Below are 24828 nucleotides of genomic sequence, written 5' to 3' on the forward strand. Positions count from 1 at the left end.
CTCTACTTAAACAACACCTCTGCTTGTGGCCAGTAGATTACAACATAGTTCATAACCATAGTCCGAAAACACAATCCGTATCACTCTAGTGCACTCATTCCTTGTTCGCACGATACCTCTCTGTCTTCTGTAGGGTGACCAGACAGCAAATATGAAAAATCGGGACAGGGGTCGGGGGTAATAGGAGCCTATATAAGAAAAAGACGCAAAAATCAGGACTATCCCTATAAAATTGGGAAATCTGGTCACCCTCATCTTCTGTCACAGCTAGGCTACTTGTCAGTCCCTCTGGTAGGGCAGGCACCCCAACACTTCCTTCTGGGGTGCACCCCTGCTCTTCCCAGCAGGCAGTCCCATGGCCTCTCCACGCAGCCTTGCTAGGGGAGCATCCCTCACTCCCTCTGGCCCTCTCATTGTTCCTCAGAGTCCCGTGACTAAAGCCATCTGCTGCTCTCCTCTCCTTCGGTCCTCTGTGGCCCTTGGCTCAGAGCCAGCAGGCAACTACCTCTGCTGCTGCTCCTGCCTTCAGCCCTCTAACTTGGGGAAGTCAGCCAGCAACCTCTCTTGCTGTTCTCCTGCCTTCGGCCTTAGTTCAGGAGAACCACTTTCTGTCTCTGGCAGCTTTTATCTCCGGCCCTTCTCCTGTCTGGTTATTACCATCCCTAGTGGCGACCCTGTAATTTTCAGTCAACCTACTTTCTTGTTGTTATGGACGCAAACCTTTTCCCTTGCCTGCCTTTCCACTCTGCAGCATTCTAAGAGATCCACATTTTCTCATTAGAGTTAAATGAAGACCACAAGTACCGGAGCTAGGCTGCTGATCCATCTAGTCCAAGCTCTTGTTTCTGACTGTGACTAGTACTGATTCTTCAGAGCAAGCTGAGAGAAACTACTAAGACACAGCTGGCTCTGCAGCACTGCCCTGGGGATAGGGAATGGTTCCATCACGCCTGTTGTGATGCATTTACACCCGGATGCTGGAGACTGGATTCTTCTTCTCTCAGCTGGCATACTTGCAAATGATTTTATTCACAAATCTTGCCCAGCTGCCTTTAAAAATTCAGCTGCTGAATGGAACTCTGACCGCCTACGCAGTGAATTCTAGACACTGACTCCATGCTGCGAGGAAGTATTTCCCTTTTTGTTCTAAGTACACTTGCCATTAGTTTTATTGAGTGGCTCTTTAGTTCTCTTTGAAATCCCTAACCGTTGTCATTATCCTTCTCTGGACCTAGTAAATCTATCTGCAGGTGAGGTGACCAAAGCTGAGTGTGCGCTCTCAAACGAGGGGTAAATCCAGGTTTTTTCAATTTCTGTCATTCCAGTCCCCAGACGCTCTGATGCTTTTCTTACCCTGCGGCTTCTGTGCGCTGAGCAGACATCTTCATGTCCTAGGAGAAATCTGACACATTCAGCACTCCTCAATATATGTGCGTAGACTAATTTTCACTGTGCACAACTCTTACCCAAACACAATTGGGTCTGCCACCATGCTGTCCAGTAAATCTAAACTGTACATCCATCTGGAGTCTTTCCCTAGCTTTCTTTACTACTCACAACAATTTGAAGTCATCAGCATATGCCAACTCAATGTTCCCTGCGGCCTCCAGATCATTAGTCCCCATACCACCAATCTTGAGGTCTCTTGATATTAGCCTGCCTTGTACTGGAAGGTATGCAGGTGTATTGAGAGGTATACAGTGTTGTGTAACCTATTCACCTATACGGTGAAATACCATTGCTGCTGCTGAAATATGACAGTATGTCTAAGGTATTTAAATAGCCCCTGTCGCCATAGTAACTGAGTGTCTCTCAATCTCTTTTAATGTAGTTGTTGTTGCAAACCTTCGGAGGCCATAGAAATACTATTATCCTCATGTTTATAGACGGGGAATTGAGGCACTGAGAGCCTACGTGACTTGCTCACATAACACAGGAAGTGGCAGAGCAGGGAATCGAACCTTGGTATCCTAAGTCTTAGGCTAGTGCTGTAACCACTGGACCATCCTTCTCCAGTCAGCCTGAATTATTTGACTGCTGTAAGATGCAGAGAGTAAGTCTGGTTATAGGAGACTTTCTGGGAAAAGGCTCCACTGTAGGATGGCAGCTCTGTACTTGGGCACTTGCATATTGTCCTCAGACCATGTTTTACGTTTTACTGAGTTAATTAGTATTTTCTTATTAATTTGGGGGGCTCTCCTTTTTCTAGTGTGTGGGTTAGGAATGTTGGGGTGGGGGACAGCAGAAGAAAATAAATAGAAGAAAACAAATGACTTAAAATGTGTGTTGTAAAAATTACTAGTGTGTTTTTTAATGTACATTATTTTATTTCTAGGCATGTTTAACATTTCCCAGATGAAGAACCGGCCAATGATCCTGATCGGTGGGTGACAAATCAGTACGTAATACACACACCATGGTTTTATTAGGTTTACATCTCTGGGGAGTGGAAATGGTTGGGTGGTGGTGGTAGTTGTTGTTGGTTGTTGTTTTTTTCCTAAGCTGTATATATTTCTATTTTGCTTTGGGCAGAGATGAACTGATTTTAAAAAATGTGGTCATTTTTAAGTCTATCAACGAAAACAGGGGCGTGCGGGGAGGGAATTGGTGACTCATCCATTAACTTCAGCCTGTCATCCTGCCATATGTGGAATGGGTCATTTATATGGCTGTCGTCAATTTCCATTTTGAACTTTTAAAAAATGTGTTCGGCTTTCAAAGTTGCATGTTAAGGCCTTTGCTGCTATGTCTCTTGTTTGCTTCCTTTGCATTAAGCAAGACCACGACAATGATACTACAGCACTTCTGGGTGTTTCTTATAAAGCAGGATCTGGCTGAGATTTTGGTACCTTGAACAAATTGCAGCATAAACATTAAACTTAAAGGATGCAGGTTTCACTCTATTGCTGGAGTAGAATTCCTTGATGGTGACACACTACTGGGATCCCTGATCTCAGGTATTGTGGCATAGCTACCAAAGGAAAATCTTGCTGCTTCACCTCACCGCCCGTGTCCCCTGAATCTGGACGAGTGGGTTTAAAAAACCTGGCATTTAATTGAATTAATAGTGTGAGGACTCACTTGCATAAACCATGGGGTGAGAATACCACTTACTAATTGCAGCCTTGTGGCTGTTGGGTACTTATATAGCACCCCTATCCATAGTCAGGAGCGGCGCCAGGGTTTTTGGCACCCTAGGCGGGTCCTTCTGCGCTCCCGATCGTTGGTGGCAATTCTGCGGCTGGGGGGGTCCTTCCACGCTCCTGGTCTTCGGGCACTTCAGCGGCGGGTCCTGGAGCGAGTGAAGGACCCACCGCAGAATTGATGACGATGACCCAGAGCGCAGAAGGACCCCCCGCCGCAGAATTGCTGCCCTCCCAAATCCTGGTGCCATAGGCGACCACCTAGGTCGCCTAAATGGAAGCACCGGCCTTGTCCATAGTGTCTGAATATCTGAGTCCCTAATGCCTTGGACTAAAGCCTGGGGGGGACCAAAGAGAGTGCATTATTATTTTTTTTTCCCTTGTCTTCCCAGGGGCAGTATTTTCAAACCCACCCTTGGCTAGAATGCTTGCCCCAGAGTTCTCTGGCATTGTCACAATGACAAATCAGCTCTAATTCAGAAGGGGGCGTGGGAGAGAGAGAGAGAACAGATTTCAAACCACTTACTCCTCTAATGAAATAGTCTAGTGGTCGGAATAAAGAACTGAGTCTCCTGGGTTTTATTCATTGCTGTTACTGATTTTTATGTGACACTGGCCACGTAGGTTTGCCTTTTCCGTGCCTCTATCTCCCTCCATTTATAAGGAAGGGGTGGAAAGATGTTGAGTGGATTGCTTAGTGAATATTTGTAAAAGCATTTTAAGATCCTTGAATGGAAGGTGCTCTAAGTATCATTATTCCTTGCTAAGAAGCTCTGATATATCAAGGGGGAAAACATTTTATTTCAAGCCCACTTCTTCTCTTCCAAGCAAAGCAGTAAATCAGCTATTATGCATATTGTGATTATAACTTGGTAACTCAAAGCTGGCAAGAATGGGCAAGTGCAAGTACCTAGACTGGGAACAGACAATTGTATCGTTGGGAAGGTAACATTCCTTAGAATTGCAAATCTCCGCTGCGGCTGTTTTTGCAGTACCTGTTCCTTTAATCAGTACTCTAGTAAACTCCACTCGGTCGCTCTGCAACTGGATTCTGCGGAGTATCGTATTAATATGGGCTTTTGCTTTTATATTTTTTTTTGCCCTTCTCTTGGAAGAAAGGTTTCACTTAAGTCTTCCAATTCTCATATCTTTGATACCATGCTTCTTCTGCCATATGGCGTTTGTAGGTGAACCAGCTTGAACTGTGCAGGCAATTCCTGGTTTGCTTGGTTCTTTGGCTTTGTTGCCAGAGTTGCTCTACTACGTTCCAGAAAAGGGGGAAACAGGTACAATTATAGCAGTCTCACAGGCTGCAAAATAAGGGTGAGCTGGGTTTTCGAATGGGATGAAAAGTAAACTATATTGTCCCTCCCAAACTAGACCCCCATCCACTGTCATTTATTAAGCTATCTGTGGGGCTTCTTTTTAATTTTAAAATAGCATTTGGAGGAGGAAGGGTGAGAGGTCTGGATGCAGAGATGGGATTTATCCAGCTTCTTTTGGAATAGCAGTCTGGTTACATGCAATGATAGCAGAAGTCTGTCCTGTTCTTCCCCATCTTGAGAAGTAACTACTGGCATTCTGTGCATAAACAGTACAGTCTCTAGGACCGGAGCTGAGTCAAGGATGACACAATGTGATGTGCAGACCATGGGTACAGATGGAAAGCAGATTGGGGGATTTCCTAATTTGTGTGTTTAATTGCAGGGTTCAATTAAAGCTAGTATGCGAACAGACAGGAGGTAGAGAGAACATGGAATTCATTTAACCAGATCTAATGCAATGGAAATGATTAATCTCTCTTGCTGGCCTAACAAGCTAAACCCATCTTCTTTTCTGAATTACCTAAGCCTTGACACCCTTTTATTTAATTTGGTCTGTCCCATGACTATTTTCCTTAATATAAATATTAAGAAGAGGCTGTTCTCCTCCCAGCTTCACCTTCGTGATGGGAGAGTCCTTATTCCTTCTCTTATCTGTCAGTTGGAAATTTTTCAGTGCTGAAACCAAGTTTAGCTTTGCAGATTCACTAATAAAGTACAAGCAAAACACTGCTGATCTACAGCAGTAGAGAGTTACTAGTGCATTGTACCCATCATAGGCTTGAAAGTTCATGGTCTCGTTCTGCCTTTTTGTGTTACGTGAACAATATGTGTGAGGACAGAGGTACCGTTGTGTGGGATTTAAAGGAAACTTATATAAAAGAGGCAGCTTGTGCTGCACCCCTAAAGTGCATGATTGCAGCGTGCCTCATCGCACTCACCCTCATCTTCTGAACTCGTCTACTGTCAGTTAAACAGAAGTTTTACGTGCCTCCCAATTGTACTGACTGATGCTCCACTCCTGAGCAGCTTCAGTCCTGTGGTACTGAGCTCTTAACTTACAGCCAAGCCTCCCCGCCCCAGTTCAGGCACTCTGCATGAGTTTACCTTCAGTCCTGCAGAGCTGAGGCCAGCAAGGGGTCTGAAGGTCTCACTTACCTTAAATTCTTGATTTTTTTTTTTTTAAATGAAGGTTCAAGATGCCCCAAGACCTATATGAAAACAAGCTTTGTGTCTGCGCTGTTGCACCATTAGTGTCGTATCCATTACAAGATGGGCTGCAGCTGGTAGATCCCATTTCATGAGGTTTCTCTCTTAAAATTGGATTAGTGCTAGTGAATGAGTTCTTGGTGACCCCCGCCACTCCTAGTTAATTACCTGTTAGAATCTTTCCTTTAGCCCCTCCCTCACTCGGTGACACCACAGATGTACAAACAAATTCAGCCCCAGTGTGAGAGGGGAGCTGCCTCTGCTTTCTCCATAGCTGAAGTTAGCCCCTTGTCTTGATTAAAAGCTAAAGACAGTTAAATTCTAGCTCTGAACCAAGATGCTCAGAGTGTCGCTCCCAGAGCTAGCTGAATGGCAGGGCTGTTGAGCTTAGCAGGGAAGAGGTTAAATAGACATGAATCTTCCGTTCGAAGGTTTTGCTAATCCAAGGCAATAGACCCAGTACAGTGTGGTGAGGGGCTGTTTGCAGTGTGGGCTGGGCTTGGGACAAGCAGGTAGGGACCTTGCCTTTCCCTTGAGGAAAAATAAAGCACAGTGTGTATCACTCATGAGAGCTGCTCTGACTCCTCTGTGAACAGCTCTTGAACTTGCTGTTTCCCAAAGGAGTCCCGCTTCAAAGGGCTACAGAAGGGGTTTGCTGATCTGTGATCCACTAAACCTCTCCTGAGCCTCTGTATCGCTTAAAGGAATAATGAAGAGCATAGGGGAGATCTCCTTTTTAAAAAGCAGGTTGTCACTACTTGCCTCTTTGGATTATAAAGTGAATCACTTCCATTGTGTATGTAAGAGGCTCCTTCTGTCATGGAGCTTGGCAGTAGATGCTGTGGAAATGCCAAAGTTGGGGGATTAGTGTGAGGGGCAAGAAGGGATATGTCCCAGTGGATTTAAATAAAGATCCAAATTAAGCTGGCAGAGGTCCTGGCCAGGGCAGAGGAAGTGGGTGTCAATGAGGGAATCTGAGCTCCCAGTGACTAAGCCTCAATGGCCATGCACATCATTAACTCGGTAAGAACTGGCAGCAGTGAGGGTGGTTCCCAGCATGGAGCCTGTCCAGGAACTTGCAGGCAATGCAGCTGGTGCTTGTCGGCCCAGCTGACCTCCAGGGCTGCAGCGAGGAGCAGAAACCAGGAAAGTGAAATGATCCTACTTTAAATAGTGTGCTGGAAAAGGTGAGAGCGGCAGCCAGAGCTGGAGGGCAGGAAAGTGCAAAGAGGGAAGTGAAAAAAAAATTGTTTTTTAAAAACGAGCCTGGCATTCTTATTTGTTGAGGAAGATGTTTTTAATCACCCTGTCACAAGAAGAAGGCAGTAGACCCTGCCCCCTCCCCCAATTATTTTTTTCCAAAGATGAAGTCCAGGTAATTCCTCAGCTTCTTGTTCTCAAGCAGTGGGAGCAGTGTTCTGACTGCATCCTAGTTCAGATATATTTTAGCTTATCCTTCGAATTAGTAGCAATAGCTTGTGTCTCATTTCTATTTATCCTCTTCAGAGGCAGCATTGAAGTCGACCCCACTACTGCAAGATGCCGTGCAGAATTCTCCAAGTTCAAAGCAATGGAGCCACAGACCTGGCCACTGGCTAACGCCAAGAGCAAGTTTATCCAAGCAGATGGGAAAAGCATTTAAGAAAAATGTGTTTGCAGGACAGCATGCCTTGCCAGGATCTCGCTCAAAGCAACAGCGGCTTGCAGCAGAAATTCTGCAAACTCAGGCACACAGTGTTTGCATCTTCCGAAAGCATCTGAGCTCTAGCTCGGACACACAGTGCCTTAGGACAGGAAGTCCTTCCATTCAGCACACCAGCCACACAGCTGTGGACAGTCACTCGGGGACTGCAGCTGGAAACCAATCAGAAGAAAAGGGCCCAGGATCTCACTCCAAAGCCATAGGTTCTGGCTTGTGCGTCAGTGAACGGGGTCCCTCCAGCAGCCTGACTCACATTGATCAAGAGGGGCGGGCGGCCATGGTAGATGTTGGAAAGAAGCCCCATTCTGAAAGGACTGCTGTTGCCAGTGCTGTGGTTCGCCTGGGTGAGAAGGCATTTGGGATGGTGCAGCAGAACCAGCTGAAGAAAGGAGATGTGCTGGCAGTAGCCCAGATCGCAGGGATTCAGGGAGCCAAACTGACCAGCCAGCTGATCCCCCTGTGCCACCACATCCCTCTGAGCCAGGTGGTCGTCTCTCTGAGCCTGGACGAGAGCAGATGGGCTGTGGTGATCCAGGCGCTCTGCCGCAGCCAGGGTAAGACAGGCGTGGAGATGGAAGCGCTGACAGCCGCCAGCCTTGCTGCCCTGACTGTGTATGACATGTGCAAAGCAGTCACTCATGACATAATCATCGAAGAGGTGAAGTTGGTGAGCAAGACGGGAGGGCAGAGGGGAGACTTCCAGCGAGGTTAGCACTTAGCAGGAGCATCCCCACGCGGGCACTGAGGGTGTGGGCTGCTTTGGTGCCATATCTGCAGTCAGGCCGAGGAAGCAGCAGCAGGTGTCCTATAAAAGAATGTGACTGAGTCTCTGACCGGCCAGGCCATCTCACTGCTGGGTGCTCCTCAGTTCAGCTCCCACTGGGCAGATCTCTACCTGCATCCACCATGAAACTTAGCACCCTTGCCAGTAATCTCAGCAGAGGGGCCATGGGTCAAAAGTGAGTCCCTTCAGCCCGGTGGTGCCAGGGAAGCTGCCCTGGCTGCTGTAACCCATCCAGTGCTTAGTCAGGTACTCTTCATCAGTACTGAATTCACTTGGCAAAGGAACACAGTGAGGAGTAGTTTATTGTATCTTTGATCAATGACTGTGGCTTAAGAATTGCTCCTTTCTCCCCAAACTTAAACTAGGAAGAAACTTCAGAAGGAGACAATGGGGAGTCATTCTAGAGTCCTGGCCATTGAGCAAAGATTTTAATAATGGACAGAGGCCCATCAGCTGGAATTATTCAGCTCAAAGTCACCTAGTCACACCCCTCACAACTGCTTGGGTCCTAAATGGGTCTGATCAGTACCACAGCAAGGGGATCAGAGCTTGTGTCCATGAATGGAAAATTAGATGTTGGTTGGTTGATACCAAATAGCCTATGCCTAGTCCTGATTTCACTGAGGGGCATGATGCTGAATACAGAGGGCTACTGGAGTAGGGGGAACTGTAATTTGCACACCTTGAACTGCATTGCTGTAGTTCACTCATGCCTGCCATTATAACCAACTCGTTTGATGTCCCTGCATGCCCACAGGCGCATTCGGAATCAATCTCAGTCCATCAAAGCCACTTCCCACAAGGCAATAGGCCTCCTTCCTTGCAGGGTCTTGAAGCAATGGCCTGCAGAGGAACATCAAAGCTTACAGTGTTACCCTACTCCAGAGCAACCAGCAGGAAACATGACCAGAACTGGGTAGCCATGACAGGCTTCCCCAAAGAGCCAGTATGGGCTATCAAATAATTGACTCAGTTTAAACTACTTTGTATGTTTTTGTACTCTAGCATGTTTATGGGCTGTGCCTAAGGGCCTCATTCTGCTCTTTAGAGAAGTCAGGGCTAGAACTCCTCAAAACATTAGCAGAATCAGGCCCTTAATTTCTGGGACTTGAAATCCAGCTGAGATTCCCCCTGAGCTCCAGCAGATTCTGATTTATTTTTTTTAATTCACCTGCCTGCCGTGACTCTTTGTAGCCCCTGCTAAGGGCATGTCATGGGATAACCTAGTCTGATGCTTGCTTCTTCTATAGACTTTGCATCCAGCCAGCAGAGGAAGCCTGAGCTAACTCTTCCATCAATAATACTGCTGTTGTTGAACTCAGTGATTCTTCTGGCAAACAGGGTCATAAACATCCCTTTGCTGTGTTGACTCTGCTCCAGGAAAAGGGAGGAAATCCTTCAATATTTGTCAAAGCAACCCAGGAGATGGGAAATTGGAATAGGCATTTAGCAGTCTGAAAAATCAGTCTTCTAAAAGTGAAGTCCTTGATGTTGCAGAGTCTTATGCTTTTTTGGTTGTTGAAGCCTGAACCTCTTGAGGCTAGACAAGGACCTCTGCTTTTTTTAAAAAGGAAAGTTTCTCTGCCATGAGGAGAACTAGGAAAACTTTGAAGTATGACTTTCATTCATCCTAAAAGCTCTAAGCCAGTGGACAAACAGAGAACCCTGGGCAAGGGGGCTGGCAGATGTAATGCTTTTTAAACATTTAGTGTTGGTTACACTCAGCACTTGAAACGGTCACCTTGCGAAGGATGATCTGCAAAAGCAGGAGTTAATTTTGCATGTTTTTTGGAGTGGAGGGGAATAGACACAGTAAAATATACTGATTTGTCAGTCTAAATTGAAAAACAATTCTCCCTTTAGAATCTTGAACTCAAGTTTTGAGAGTTTCTCCTGCTACAGTTGAGATCAAACACCTACAGCAGAGCAGGGATTCTAGCTCTCTCTGCCATCTTAGAGGCTAGCGCCACCCTGTGCTATGGCTGGAGAGACGCACAGAAGTCCCTAATTCAGGTCTTGGCAGACCAAAAGCCTTTTTGCTTATAAACCTTGTGTTTAAAAATGAAATCATACAGTCCTGTGTGAGGAATACTTCAATAGTAACAGGTTGTTTAAAAAAAAACCTACCCCAAATACTCTTAACCCCTCTTTGTTTTAACTTGCTCACCACTGCTGTATTTTGGTTTTAAACAGTAACCTGAAAGCTTTACCTAAACCTCAAAGTTAGGGGTTCCTGGTCTTTAATTTATGGTGTGCTCCTAGGGCTTACATTTCCTGTCCCTTAGATACCAGTGCTGCCTCCCCTTTTGATACACACAACAGAGGAAGTTTTAAAACCAGCTTTATTAACCGTGCTTTCCTATTAAACTAGAGCTTTCAAGTTACTTGAAAGAATTCTTTCCTTTGCCTTATGATTGATGATCATTGTTGGTACAACTTGCTCCCTAAAGTTGTGTTTCAAGAAACATTTTATCCAGGAGTGAGACTATACATGACAACATCAAGCACATCCCAGTCACTTCAAAGGAGATTAGCTCAGGTTTAGTGCAGCAGACTGGGACAGCAGGGTCAGATTTAAACCTTTAACTGCCTCTCCCCCTTTCCTATATACCTGATTGCCCATCACTGTGTGCTTTCCAATCCCTTTTCTTACTAACTCACACCAGCACCAAGGAAGCACTTTGGAGTTCACTGTAGAGTCACTGTGTGCATTTTAAGCCATGCGACGTGTTCAGGTGTAGCTAGGAGTTTGAAATATATATTTTTCTATGGCTGAGCCATTATCCACAACAGCCCAGTAATAGCAGTGTTGCCATGACCACTAAGTTCCAAATTCCACCACTGGATCTGCTTAGGAGAATCCCGTGAACCAGATGGCACAAGTTGGTTTAATACACTGGCACACACTTCTAGAGCAAAGTGTGTTTGAAAGGTGTGATCAATATAAACTTTTAAGATTACTTAAATTAGCACCTCTCTGAATATTCTACCTGAACACACCTTAATGGTGGATAAGTTACATAGCTATGAGAGAGAAGTGGTCACCGATGAATTGGGAGTCTAAGTACTTCAGGGGTATGTCTACACTGCACCTGGGAGTGAGCCTCCCAGTGTGGCTCGACAGACTTGTGCTAGTGGGCTAAAAATTGCTGTGTAACCATTGCAGCTCAGGTTGGAATTTGGAGGTTCTACCCTGAGGTACACTTGAGAGCCTCACCTCCAGTCCAAGTGGCAACATCAAAGCGATGTCTGCACAGCTAGTTTTTGTGCACTAGCATGAGGCTGTAGACCTGGGCTAGGATGCTCACTCCCCATGTAGCTAGACCCTTACAGGTTGCACTGGGTTTCAGCTACTGCATGGGTGCTGAATTCCTGGCTAGTTTCTTTCCTGCTTCTCTCGAGCCCACACACCTACATGAAGGGGAAAAGTCTTCCTTGTAGAGAACCACTGGCCAATATTAGCAACAACGCTTCCTTGACCTGCACTGCATCGCTTCCCGCAGTCCCCAGTGGCCTGGAACAGCAAACTGTGGCTAGTGGGAGATGTCATTGGCCAAACCTGTGGCCGCTGCAGGTAAACAAACCATCCCGGCCCACCAGTGGATTTCCCTGATGGGCTGTGTGCCAAAGGTTACCGATCCCTGCCATACAGCATGAAGGGCGTCATTTATCAAAAAGCATTTCAGGTACTTAGTCACATCTCATAGTAACTGTAAGAAAACCAAACAGACTAAGAGCTCTTTTATCCTGCACTGAGGCAATGAAAAGATACAAACACTCTGGGTGCTCAAATACCATAATTCTGCACACAAGGTCCTATTATCACATCAGACCATACTGATTACTTGCCATCATGGCAGAGAAGCTCTGCTAGTTTAAGAAGAATATTGGTTAATACACAGAAGATTCCCTCTTGCAGAGCTGGAGGAGGAGGGGAATCAGGCTTGGAAGCTAAGATACCACACTTTGGCCCTGATCCTCAAAAGAATTTAGGCACCTAACTCCCACAGGCATCAGTAGCAGTTGGGTGCTGAAATCCTAGGAGGATCTCGCCTTAGATACCATGGTGATAGGCAACCTTAAAACCAAGTAGAGTGATTTCTACATATCAGGACTGAAGCAAATTGACTGAGCTAAATAGGGAAAGGACACCTACCTACACTCTGCCTTTGCCTAGCTTGCTGTAGCCAAGTTGACACTTACTTTCATAAGCACTTTTTATCTACCTACATTTACATCTTTAAAAAAAAAAAAAAAGTACAGCCTCTTGTATGAGGTTTTAAAAACAACCACCTGTCCTAATTCAAGGGGTTGAGGAATGATGAGTTGTATTCAGTGAGAGAGAAGAAGGTTTAAACCAGAGATAATGGTGCATTTGGACACGTGGCTCCTCGGCTTCTGAAAATCTGCTATGGTGCAATAGTTGATTTAACAAGCCAGGACCCCCACAGAGACTTTAATTTTCCTTATCTAGGATAAGGAGGAAGTGGGGATTGTAAGGTTATCTGAATAGTTGGGGCAAATTGACAGCTCAGCTCTATGTTGGTGCCATAACATTTTCTTGTTACATAACCAAAGCCTTTGAACTATGCAGTTATTCTGATATAGATAAGATGTTGAATTAAGCATGAGTGTCCATTTATTTTCTGAGAATGTGTTGCCAAAAGGCATTGGATAATAGTGCGTGTGTGATGTTTGTACCCCTGCTCCAACACACAAAGTGTGTTCTCAATTACGCACAAGTAAACTAGGTCAGTATTTTAGAGGCTTATTTTGCTCCAATACATTTTTTAATAAAGACTATTATTAAATGGAAATGAGCCTCTTTGTGTAGGTTTATTTTTGAACAAACATTGTCAGTGTTTAAGCTTAAACTCCCTTTTAAAGTTTTCAGTGAGGAGGTCTCTCTTCAGGAGAAGCAGCCTCTTCTAAATTTTCTCTAGCTCAACAGGTCGAGTTTGCCCCGTGCCACGTTACAAGTTAGTACAATGGACAGACAGTGATCGCCAGTGATTCCTTCTACGGGGAGAGATGGATAATTTCTCCATATAACTTACTTGGGTGATGCTTAAAAGAAAATGTCAATTTACGAAAATCTTTAGAATTGAGCCAGGTCTAAGTGGATGTGCCAAAAATGAGCATCACATAACCTTAGCACTATAACCTCAGTCATTCATCATTTCACTTCTTCCACCTTTCCTTGCCCACAGTCTGTCTGTTATACTCACCCATTGAGTCTTGGCTAGTAGCTGGGGTTCTGCTGCACAGTTACCATTCCATATTCTCACCCTGCTCTCATTACCTGTTCCTGCTCAGTTATGTGGCGCTCCTCCTACTCAGTTAAAGTGATCCTGCGTCAATAACTGGCTGTGTTAGCAGGTTTGGCACAGAGACCCCACCCAAACCTCCTATTTGCTGTTGAAAAGAGATTGATTTGCCTTCCACCTTGTTCGCTTTTCCATCCACGCTGCCCTAGAAGCAAGGAAGAGATGTTCTGCTTGAAAACAAGGAGACACGTTAAGTGAGTAACTTACAGACTTTGGTGAGTTATATCTGCAAGTCCTGCATGCATGGGGAATAGAACCTTGACTCAGCACCTTGGGTCAGGTAGAGAAAATTATGGGAAAGAGATACAGAACCATTCCCCTCCAGCTCACTGATAATGCACCTTAGAGCCATAGTTTCAAAAATTACTGCTATGTAGTTTTGGGGGCCCAATGTGAAGTAAGTTTGGCCTTAGTCCATTTCCACATACACAGGTGCCTCATATCAGAGCAATCGCCCTTACAAATGGTGCTAAAAACATCCATCTCAGTCTCAGAAGAGAGGCTCAGGATCAAGTTGACCAAAGTAGGGGATGATGCTTAGCAGAGTCCCATCCACAGCAGGGCAATGGGGATTTTGCACAGAGGGGGATAATACAGGACTTCAAGCTCCAGAGCTGGCCCTCTGTCACCTTTGTAGCTGCACTAAATTCACTCACAACTGTAAACACCTGCTCTCTCTCCCCTAGTCTCCTTTCTCATCTGATCCCAGTGCAGTCTCCTTCCTCTGCTGATTAATGACCTGCTGGCATACAATGAGGATGGGGCTGAAACAAAGGGCTGAGTGAAGTTCCTGGCCTTAAATGAAGCTAGTAAACCCCAAACTGCCTTGGTCTCAGCATCAAACACAAAGTGATTGCAACGTGGCCTGAATAGAAATAAGGATACTGAGCGTGTGAAGGGAAAAGCCAGTCCAAGCTTACTACTAGAGATGCCCCATCACTCCCCTAGGATAAACATGTAAACGGAAGAGTCCCATGAAGGAATCTTACCCACCACTGCCCTAGACCACAGAGAGCCCCCACACACGCACACACACACCCCCTCAGAATCTGCAGCTAGGGCAGAAGAGGTGCACATTGTCATCTGGGCCACCAGCAACAAATCCACCCAAATGTTAATACAGCCTCAGGATGTAGGAACTTCTGCACTGAATTCCTCTGCTAGGAAACTTCCCCCTGAGGGGGTTCTGGGACCATCTCCTGAAAGTGGGAAGCTCTGACTTCATCCAAGTCACATTGCCTGAAGGCTGGGGCCCCAGTGCTGGTGCAAAGAGGCAAAGCCTCCACACAAATGGTCCAGTGCCACCAGCAGATGGTTGGTGATCTGTGGAGCATATGAGGGTTGTGCTCCTGCTGGTTTGGGGGGAGCGGGAGGGGACTCTTCTTTGCCTCCTCCCCCTCACAAGAATGGCTTGGGGGAAAATGTAATGAGGGGAATTCCACAGTTTTACTCCTAAAGGCTCCTCCTGCAGAAGGTGCCCTGTGAAGGAGGCAATTCTCACACCCTTGAGCGAACCTAAGAAGGAGCAAAAAGAGGACCACAGAGTAAAATTCAGAAATGCAGGTATGGAAGTCTCGTGATTTTGGCTTCTCCTGCCCTCTGGTACCCACAATTCTCCCAGAATTCTGAGGCTTTTACAGTCAATCTGACACCTTCTCTGTTGGCCTTTTACAAATGTTTCTGAAATCTTCATGAGCCAAGACCAGGTTTCTGAGAGGCTGACAGATTGACACAGCATCACCCCCATCCAGCTGCCCCCAAAATGTGTGTTCCTATCCTGGCTAGGCCATACCAGAGAACCTTGAGGGGTCTGACCCCACCCCCACCCCCCTAACATCTCAACAACATTTAGCTTTTCATGCCACTTAAGTCTCACTGAACTGGTGAATCGTGGCAGCCCTCGTAACCCATGTTTCTGTGGACACAGGAAATGGGAAAAGATTTGTGGCATTGCCTTTGGTGTCCCCTAGCATATTTACCCCTAGCTTGTCTTTGCTGTTTCACGTTGTGTGATATTCTCTGTTCAGGACTCGTTGAGCCTTCGTCCTTTGAGGCAGGTAACCAGCTAGCCACCATTCCCAGCTGGACGCTGACATGGACATTTAGAGCTGTAAATCACTGGCCAAGATTTTCATCAGTGGCTATTGTTTGTGGATACCTAACTTGAGACACCTTAAAGGGGCCTGACTTTTAGAGTAGAGATCTCCCCCCTGCCTCTCCCCCCAAAATAATGCCCCTTTTAGATAGCTCAAGCTGGGTCTCCACAATCACTAATAGCTTTTGAAAATCTTGGCTCTGATAAGCCATTTAGGGCAAAATTCCACTCTCCATCACACCAGTGCAAGTCTGGAGTAACTCCACTTCAGACAATGAAGTTTCACTCCAGATTTGGTTTTAATTAAGAGCAGAATCTGGCTTTTCCTCCCCACCCCACCACTGGGCTTTAACTAGCTTGTGGCTCCCTTTGTCTGGCTCAGCGATGGTAATGCAGGCTTGTGACAGTTTTGAAACTGCTGCAGATGTGTGCATTTTGGCCAGGAAATAGGCTTGCTAATTAGTTAAATGGAAACAGTTTTGCTTTGCTCCACTTAACCGGACCTTGTTCCAAGAGAGGCTTAAGGTTTCAGTGAACATAAAAATAGCTGGAGGAATTACTGGTTGCAGTAGGCTATAGCACTAACCTTCCACTTCTGGAGACTCTAGTTCAAAGCTTGGACTTAAGTCACCCACGAAAGTGGATTTGGTGCATCTATCATTGTCACACTGCAAACCCACGACATAGCTGGTAATCTCTGCCCTACATAGAGGCAGAGGGCTGGGATAGCAAAGGGGTTTAGTTGAACTGATGAGTTATGTATGCGCTACACCTACCTCCATTTGTCCCTTGCTGCTGGCAGCACCACATTTAAAACAGTTCAGTTCAGTGATGTGTGCACAAGCTACCCGGAGGACCTGGGCAGAAGGCAGATAATGATACAGGGTGATTATAGTTGCACTAGCATAGTGTTTGGAGTAAGTGATAGACCACCACCTACTGGAGTTTTGAGGCATTGGTACTTGTAGGATGCTCTTGTGTGCTCTCATAAAACCTTAACACAAGCTAGAGCAGGAAGTTGATCAAACATATGACTGGAACTCAGATCTGGATTCACATTCTGGCTCTATGTTGACACTGACATTCTGCATGGCCATAGACAAATCACCTAATTTCACTGGAGCTCTGGGTATGTCTATACTGCACAATAAGCCTGGACTCTGACTCAGGTTTGAGCCCAAGCCCCCCTTCTGCCCACATACAAATTAGTCTGATTCAGGTCAGCAAACACTCAGGACCCTGGTCCTAGGACCCTGCTCAGGGGGTGGGTGACAGCTCGAGTCTCACTGTGACTCAGGTCCAACCCAAGTCATTTTGTTGTGCAGACACAGGTCAGGCAGGGTTGCCAACTTTCTAGTCACACAAAACTGAACTCTCTTGCCCTGCCCCCTGTCCCACCCCTCCTGAGGCCCTGCCCCTTCTCCAAGGCCCCGCCCCCACCTCATCCCTCTTCCCTCTGATGCATGCTCGCTCTCCCCACCCTCACTCGCTCATTTTCATAGGCTGGCTCAGGGGGCTGGGGTGTTGGCAGAAATGAGGAGTTCAGGGTGAAGAAGGGGACTCCGGCCTGAGGCAGTGGTTGGGGTGCAGGATCTTGGGTGGGGTCAGAGATGAGGGGTTTGGGGTGCAGGAGGGGACTCTGGGCTAGAGGGTGGAATCGAGGGGTTCAGAGTATTGGAGAGAACTCTGGGCTGAGGCAGGGGGTTGGGGTATGGGCTCTGGGGTGGGGGTGGGGCCAGAAATGAGGGGTTCAGGGTGTGGGAGGGGACTCTGCACTGGGACAGGGGGGTGAGGGCTCTGGTGTGGGACCGGGGATGAGGGATTTAGGGTGCAGGGGGTGTGGGCTCATCCTCAGAGCTGGGGCGGGGGGGGCACAGGAGGGGGTGTCGGGGTGCAGGCTCTGGGCAGCACTTACCTCAAGCAGCTCCTGGAAGCATGGAGGGGCGGGCAGGGGGTTCCGCATGCTGTCCCCACCCCAAGTGCCAGCTTCGCAGTTCCCTTTGGCCAGGAACCACAGCCCATAGGAGCTGCGGGGGCAGCATGCAGAGTTACCTGGCTGTGTAGGAGCCGGAGAGGGGACATGCTGCTGCTTCCAGGAACCACATGGAGCTACAGCAGGGAGGGAGGCTGCCTTAACCCTGCTGTGCCACCGCTCTGACTTCTAACAGCCTGATCAGTGGTGCTGACCGGAGCTGCCAAGGTCCCTTTTCGACTGGGCTTTCCGATCGAAAACCAGACACCTGGGAACCTTAAGGTCAAGCCACAAACCCGAGTCGGAAGGTCAGCGTGGTGCTGTACGGAAGTGTTACCATGGTTGAGATACCTGGGTCCAGCAACTGTAATCCCACTTTTACAATGCAGTGGGGATGCTCAAGCACAGGTTTGGCAACAGAGTCCACACACCTGGATCCCACAGACCCAGCCATAGTGTTCAGTGTAGACACACCCTCGGTTTCCCCATGAGTGACACGAGGCCAATGCCCGCTCCCTATGAGTTTGTGAGGCTTCATTCACTACTGTTTAACAAGCAGTTTTTTCAGCTCCCTTGAGGGAACTAGCCATTAATGGCGCTCGCGATGCTGCTCCTTCACGATCCGTGTGCAAAAGTAAAATGGAAGAGGAAACAAAGATGATGTTTTACTGCACATGCCCAGTAGGGATTATCCTCGTATTTCCAGGTGCCCACTTAACCCCAGAGCCACAGTTAGTAAATAAATACTTAATACCTTGGACAACCAGAAACATCTTTCTTTTCCTCTTCATATACAAACACTCCCTCCAGCACATGTTAATACAGCTTTCCGAGCACATGACTGACAGGATGCAAAGCCAGGAGAAGCAAAGGTTAAGGTTCCAACACCAGGAGGAGCTTGACTGCATGGCTTTTTGGGTGGAAAAGGGTAAGGGAGTTGGCTTAATTTAGGATTCTGTTTGGAAAAGGATATGCCGTCAAATATACAACACGTGCAATGCCGCAGCATTAACATTATCAGTGGAGCCGTAGGCCAGGACCTTAGCCAGCGTAAACTGTAGCATAACTCCATTGATGTCAATGTGCAGATTTATACCGGCTGAGGACCTGGCAGGCAACTTTGTCTTCAGTGTGATTTCAACTGTGCAGTTTTAATGTTTCATTAATGCCACTTTCTTGTCCTGAACTCCAGAAATCTATTTTTAATGCAAGCCTCAGTTATCGTCTTCTAAAGAAAGCGTGTGTGCGCACGCGCGCACACACACACACACACACACACACACACACACACACACACACACACTCTTGACCCTCCAATGAGCTGCCCTTTCCCTTCCTGCATGTGATGCTGTATAGAAATGCTAGAGCTCTGTGTGGCTCACTGGGCTTGTGCAGATCAATTCCTGGGGCCATCCTCTGTGCCAAATCCAAAAAATAAAGCAAAGCCGAGTGATGGGAATAATTTCTGCTGCCCTGGAAGCCTAGTTTTCTCCTATTGCAGCTGGCAGTTGGAGAGGCTCCATTCTGCCAAAACTGAAACTTAATTGGGTTCAGTGGAAAAGACAAGCCGCGGCCAAGGCCTCCGTCATTCTGGGTTTACAGGGAACGTGGGCAATGCTGGCTTAGTCCCACTGGGAAAAAGAGAGGAGACGGTGGAGATGTCACTCACGCTTGGAAAAACACCTCAGCCGGAGCCAAATGCTTTACACTGAGGCAGGCGGGGGCGGGGGCGGACTGGTTGCCTGGGAAGGGAAGGGGAGCCCGGGAAGCCAAGCAAAAGACAGAACAAAGTCAGGTAGAAGGACAAGAAACAGACGAGCCCGTCCCAGAGGCACATAGCCGGGGCCAGCAGGGGGAAGACGAGAACCCCAGCAAAGCCAAGGGGTGTCTGGCATTGTTTTTCAGATTGGATGCTGCAGCTAGGCCCTAAAAACCAGCTCAGTAATGGCCTCATAGCTTGCAGCCATCCTGCTCTGGGCTATCAGAAAAGATATAGCAGAGGAAATGTATTTGCAATGGGAGCTCAGATACCAGTTTGAAATCTTCACACTAAAAGGCGAGAACAGTGACACGTGAAGCAGCCCAGCTGCTTCACGAAGGGCAACTCATTGCATGATGTTTGTCAAGACACAAACATTTGGACCATGCTAGAGGTCCCTGGGGACTCTCTTCCCAGGGCTTGATCATGCTGCCATGAGCGAGGATGGTGTAAGCACCTCTCTGCGTGTCATGACGGCCCTGGGAGCTGCCTGTCCCATGGAAAAGGACATATGTTGTTGTGCAGGACACTGTGGATGTAAAGATACATGCAAGATCTCAGCCATTGGTAGTGTTTTCCAAGTGGCTGCAGTGCGGGGGATCACATACACAGTGCTACAGCAGGACCAGACTGAATAGCCAGCAGTCTTGCCCACCTGGTTATTTCTGCGTGGCTTTTTCTATACTGTAAACTTTAGGAGTCTCTCTAAGGACCCTGCACAACAGGATGAAACCAGCAGGGCTGGGCCACATCCTGGGAAAGCATCTGGTCATGAGGCAGTTGCTGTCCTTTGTCCTGAATCATCTAGAGCTGTGGCCCCAAAGCCTAGGTGAGAGATGATCATCTCCCATATCCCCACACCAGGGAAAGAGGGATGGAAGAGATCTGCAGTTCATCTTTGGCTTCAGGTTGGACTAGGATGTGTGGCTATGACTGATTGTAAAGAATAGCACAGAGGGAGGTCTAACCATGACTGTCGAAGTCCTGCAAGCCATGAAGTTCTCTTACTCTAAGCATGCAGCTTGCAGTGTGTTATTCCACATAAATAGAGATTTGGGGCCAAATTCAGCCCTGATCTAGCTCCACCATGGGTCAATGGGAGTTTTACCAGTTTACTCCAGGGCTGAATTGGCCCATTGGTTATTTAACTACATAAGATCAGATGAGAACATAAGAATGGCCATACTGGGTCAGACCAATGGTCCGTCTAGCACAGTATCCTGTCTTCCAACAGTGGCCAATCTCAGATGCTTGAGACAGAATGAACAGAACAGGGCAATTATTGAGTGATCCATCCCCTGTCATCCAGTCCCAACATCTGGCATGAGGCACTCAAGCTAACAGGCAGGGCCATCCTTAGCCATAGGCAGAACAGGCAGCCACCTAGGGAACCACTAGGTCTGAGGGCACTGCTCTGCCGGGTGGACAGACGGGAAGCAGTGGAGCACGTAAGAGCAAGGCTGCTGGGTCCAAGAGAGAACCGCACAGTTTGAGGGAGGGGATTGGCTGCTGGGGTCTCTGGGAAGCGGGGGAGGAAGGAACTCACCTGTAGGGTGACTAGATGTCCCGATTTTATAGGGACAGTCCCAATTTTTGGGTCTTTTTCTTATATAGGCTCCTATTCCCCTCCACCTCCCATCCTGATTTTTCACATTTGCTGTCTGGTCACCCTAGGTGGGGGTAATTGGTGCCTATAGAAGACAAAGGCCCAAATATCGGGACTGGCCCTATAAAATCAGGACATCTGGATCTGGTCACTCTAGCTGGCGAGCACGTCTCTCTCCTGGGCTGGCAGTGATCCATCTCATCCGGGGGTACCTGCGCAGGGCAGGATGAGCTGCTGTGGCCCCATGGGTGCCCCATCCCTGAGATCAGATGCTGTGCTAACTTCACCATGGTCCAGGGTGCTGGCGGTGGTGCCCATTGGTGTGTGATCAGACCTGTTGCCACTTTGCACCCCCAGAGGTGGATTTTGGGGTCCTGCAGTTTTCCACCTATCTCCCCGTCTACTGCAGCTGTTGGATCAGCAGGCTGGGGGGTGAGCCAAGCATGAAAGCAGTACTGTGTTGCCATTTAGATTGTCATTTAACAAATTTGTTCGCCAAAAATGCTTGCTAACAATCCTGAATTCAATTTCAATATTTTTTTAAATCAATATTTTAGCCAAAAACAGAAAATTAAGTTGTTGACAATTATTTGTGACAAGTTTGGTATGGAGAAGGGAGTGGACCAGTTTTCATCAGAGAAACAAAAAAGGTTGACTGACTTTCCTATATCCCTGTTACTGCTAAATAGAGCCCTCCAACAACTGTAATATGCTCACCTCCTTACTAGTGTATAGAGCAGGGATTGGCAACCTACGGCACACGTGTCAAAGGTGGCACGCAAGCTGATTTTTGATGGCACGCAGTGGCGGGCTGAGCAGCTCAGGCCACTGCTGCTCTGGGGTTCCGCATGCTGCCCCTTGCCACCTGGGGTCCCAGCCTCTGGCCCCACTCAGCACCCACTGCTGGTCTGGGGACCCCCAAGGAACCCCAGGCTGGCAGCGGGCTGAGCAGGCCGGCGGCTGAGATCCTGCTTGAGCCACTCAACCCACTGTCGGCCTGGGGTTCCATTCACTCAGCTGGTAGGTGGGCTGAGCTGGACTAAATTCAATGAAATAGGAAAACAAGAGCAACTAATGACAAAGTGCAAGAACCTAGAGCAGTGGTCCCCAACCTTTTTCGTCTGGCAGGTGCCAGCCGAAGGTCCGTGGCAGTGGACGAGCATCCGCCAAAATGCCACAGAAATTCAGCGGCACTTCAGCGGCGACGCCTCTGGATGCTGCTGCTTGTTGGCGGCAAGTGGCGTTGCTGCTGAATTTCGGTGGCATTTCGGCGGATGTTTGTCTAACGGCCAGTACACAGGTGCACTGAGAGGCCCCTGTGGGCACCATGGCACTCTCGGGCACCGCGTTGGGGACCCCTGACCTAGAGAGCCTCTTAAAGCAAGGCCATCATTTTGATTTAAATAGACTTGATCTGTATGAAGAATTGAGTATACTGTCATCAATGCTGCCACATACAAAATCGATGATGGACACTGTATAGTTTATTCATACCAGCAAACTTGTTGACATATATCCTAATGTGTACGTTGCCACTTGTATTCTACTGACAATTCCTGTAACAGTAGCATAAGGAGAACAGAGTTTCTCAAAACTAAAGCTCATTAAAAACGACCTCCGCTCTACAAGGAGTCAGGAACACTTGACTGGTCTTGCTGTTCTTGCAGTCGAACAAGACATCATTTTGTCTTTGTCATAGGATGACAATATTACTGATTTTGCAGCCAAAAAAGCCAGAAAGATTGCTTTTAATTAAAAACAAATCCTTGTTTCAATATCTCTTCACAGAAATTTCCAATAAAATTTTGACAAATTAAAAAAATTATATTATTTGCATCTTTCTGTCAAATCAGAATTTTTTCTGTATTGTGCTACTTCTTTAGTGCTAGTCCATCAGCACTACAGTGTGCTTCATTAAGTTAAACTGGTTTTAATAACATGCATGTGGCAAGTTTTCCACTAGTTTAAGCTTATGTTTGTGTTGCTAAGAGCAAGACAGGCACAGGGGCACCAGTTTAATAATCCCACCTAGGGCACCATAAATCCTAAGAATGGCCCTGCTAACAGGACCCAGATTTGAAAGTAGGAGGCCTGGTTGCAGTGTTCTTGGCAGAGGGTTGACCTCTAGATCTCACTCTGATTGAGCACTTTAAAGTACCCACATGCTCTGCAATTCACCTGATCTGCTGATCTGATGAAGCGAGAGTTGCAAAGCTCCTCTATTTGCTCCATGCTGGGTGAAGGGGGCTCCCATTCCTCAGATGATGGATTGCATTGTGATTTGTCAACACACACACAGAAGCATCGATAGGCACATTCGGTGCATTGAAACAAAGACAGAACCAAGCACAGGAATATATGCTGAAAGCCCTCACCCACCCGACTAGTGGGGACATTCCACAGAAACTACCTGGGATAATCTTGATAGTCCACCAGAGATGTCCCAGAATGTATCATTCTGGGATATGAAACATAGCAAGAACATCAGCACTAGCAGTGAGCCAACCCATGGGATCTCAGGTGAACCAAGGATTTTCATATCTGCCCCCAGAGAACTCCATCTGGAGGGCCTGATCTTCCACTTCTCTCCTTCTAGGGTGTTATTCTGTTATTTATGGATTTAAGGAACACACGCTTGGGAGCATGTGTGGACAGGGGCAGGCAGGGGTTGTGAAAGGAGAGGGAAAGAAAGGCCTTCCAGCCACTGTATCTCTATAAAGTAGTTCCACATGCAAGCGAACCAGGGCTTGCCTCACTGCTGAGTGTTACGCAGTGTGGTTTCAGCAGCCATTCCACCTCAACAAAGCTGTTATTTATTTACTTAAATACTTGCATTCCATGGAAAAAGATGACCCAAGATAGCTCTGTGTTTCTAAAATTAAACCCAGCTGGCTGGAATGGGGAGGGAGCAAGTCAGAGTGCCCCATTCAGCGAGCAGGGATGCAGGCTTGCAGTATTGCTGCCTCCTCCTCTGAAATATTTTTCCTCCTCAGAAATCCATTGGCAAGCCCAATTGAAAAGCCCTCTGTGCCCTCTAATGCTGAGACATATTAGAAAGACAGCTCTTTTGAAAGCTGGGCTTTGGTTAGTACTATCCTCAAAAGCAGAAACATCCTAACTTGCTGTAACAAAACCAACACAGGATGATCATATAAAGCAATTGCTTCTTTCTCAGCAGACCAGTTGAGGGCTTTGTCCCCCATGGATCTGTTACTTATGAATCCCTGGATGACCCAGCGTTTTAGTGCAATCAAGAAAAATCATATGTGCAATTCAATGGGACATGCCACATTTCTGACGTTGGTTTCCTAGCTAATCTAGCCAAGCTTCTCTGTAGTTCCTATGTCCATAGTACAAGTCTCCTTAAAGCAGGCTCCATCTAGCTCTTGTTAGTTGCAAAGTTTAATTTGCTAATCTACGTTACAAAGAGACTTTCAGGTTAACAATTTTAAAAAAAAAAACCTAAATATCCCTCCACTTTTACTAACACCCCCTAAGATGAGTATTAGCAAAATTATTAGAAAATCTTTATTTATGTTTCATCATTTATGCCATCTGTTTACTTTTGGCATTTTTCTGTTTAGCCAATGAGAATGAGCCAGTCTATTTTTCTCTTTTGTTTATCCTCAATTTTACCGTCTGGCATCATGCCCTCCCTCACTGCTGCAGTGTTTGGTTCAAGAACTTCATGGCCAACTGCAGACAAGGGGATTTCATGTTTTAGACCAGGCATTGACCTGTGCAGGGATCAGGAAGGAATTTGATCGCCACTCCCCGCACACCCACGTCCTAGCACTGGACAATTGGGATCGTGCTGTATTTTCCTCTGCCAGACAAATGCACAGAAGGGGGAAAACTTACTGGTAAAACTCCAGAGCTTCTGTTATGAGTCTCCAGTGGCACTTACAC

At 47.0% G+C, this 24828-nt stretch overlaps 1 protein-coding gene across 1 annotated transcript in view; it reads left to right on the top strand.

Annotated features, from left to right (window-relative positions):
* The window catches only part of MOCS1 (molybdenum cofactor synthesis 1), a 52896-nt gene extending 39919 nt beyond the window's left edge, over window positions 1–12977 (top strand). Inside the window, 4 exon segments of the mRNA XM_050948527.1 lie at window positions 2336–2383; window positions 5658–5704; window positions 5706–5751; window positions 7181–12977. Coding sequence (XP_050804484.1) covers window positions 2336–2383; window positions 5658–5704; window positions 5706–5751; window positions 7181–8088 — 1049 coding nt within the window. The 3' untranslated portion in view covers window positions 8089–12977.
* Window positions 12978–24828: the final 11851 nt, after the last annotated feature.

Source organism: Gopherus flavomarginatus, chromosome 4 (genome assembly GCF_025201925.1).
Source record: "Gopherus flavomarginatus isolate rGopFla2 chromosome 4, rGopFla2.mat.asm, whole genome shotgun sequence".
NCBI classification, from domain to species: Eukaryota; Metazoa; Chordata; order Testudines; family Testudinidae; genus Gopherus; species Gopherus flavomarginatus.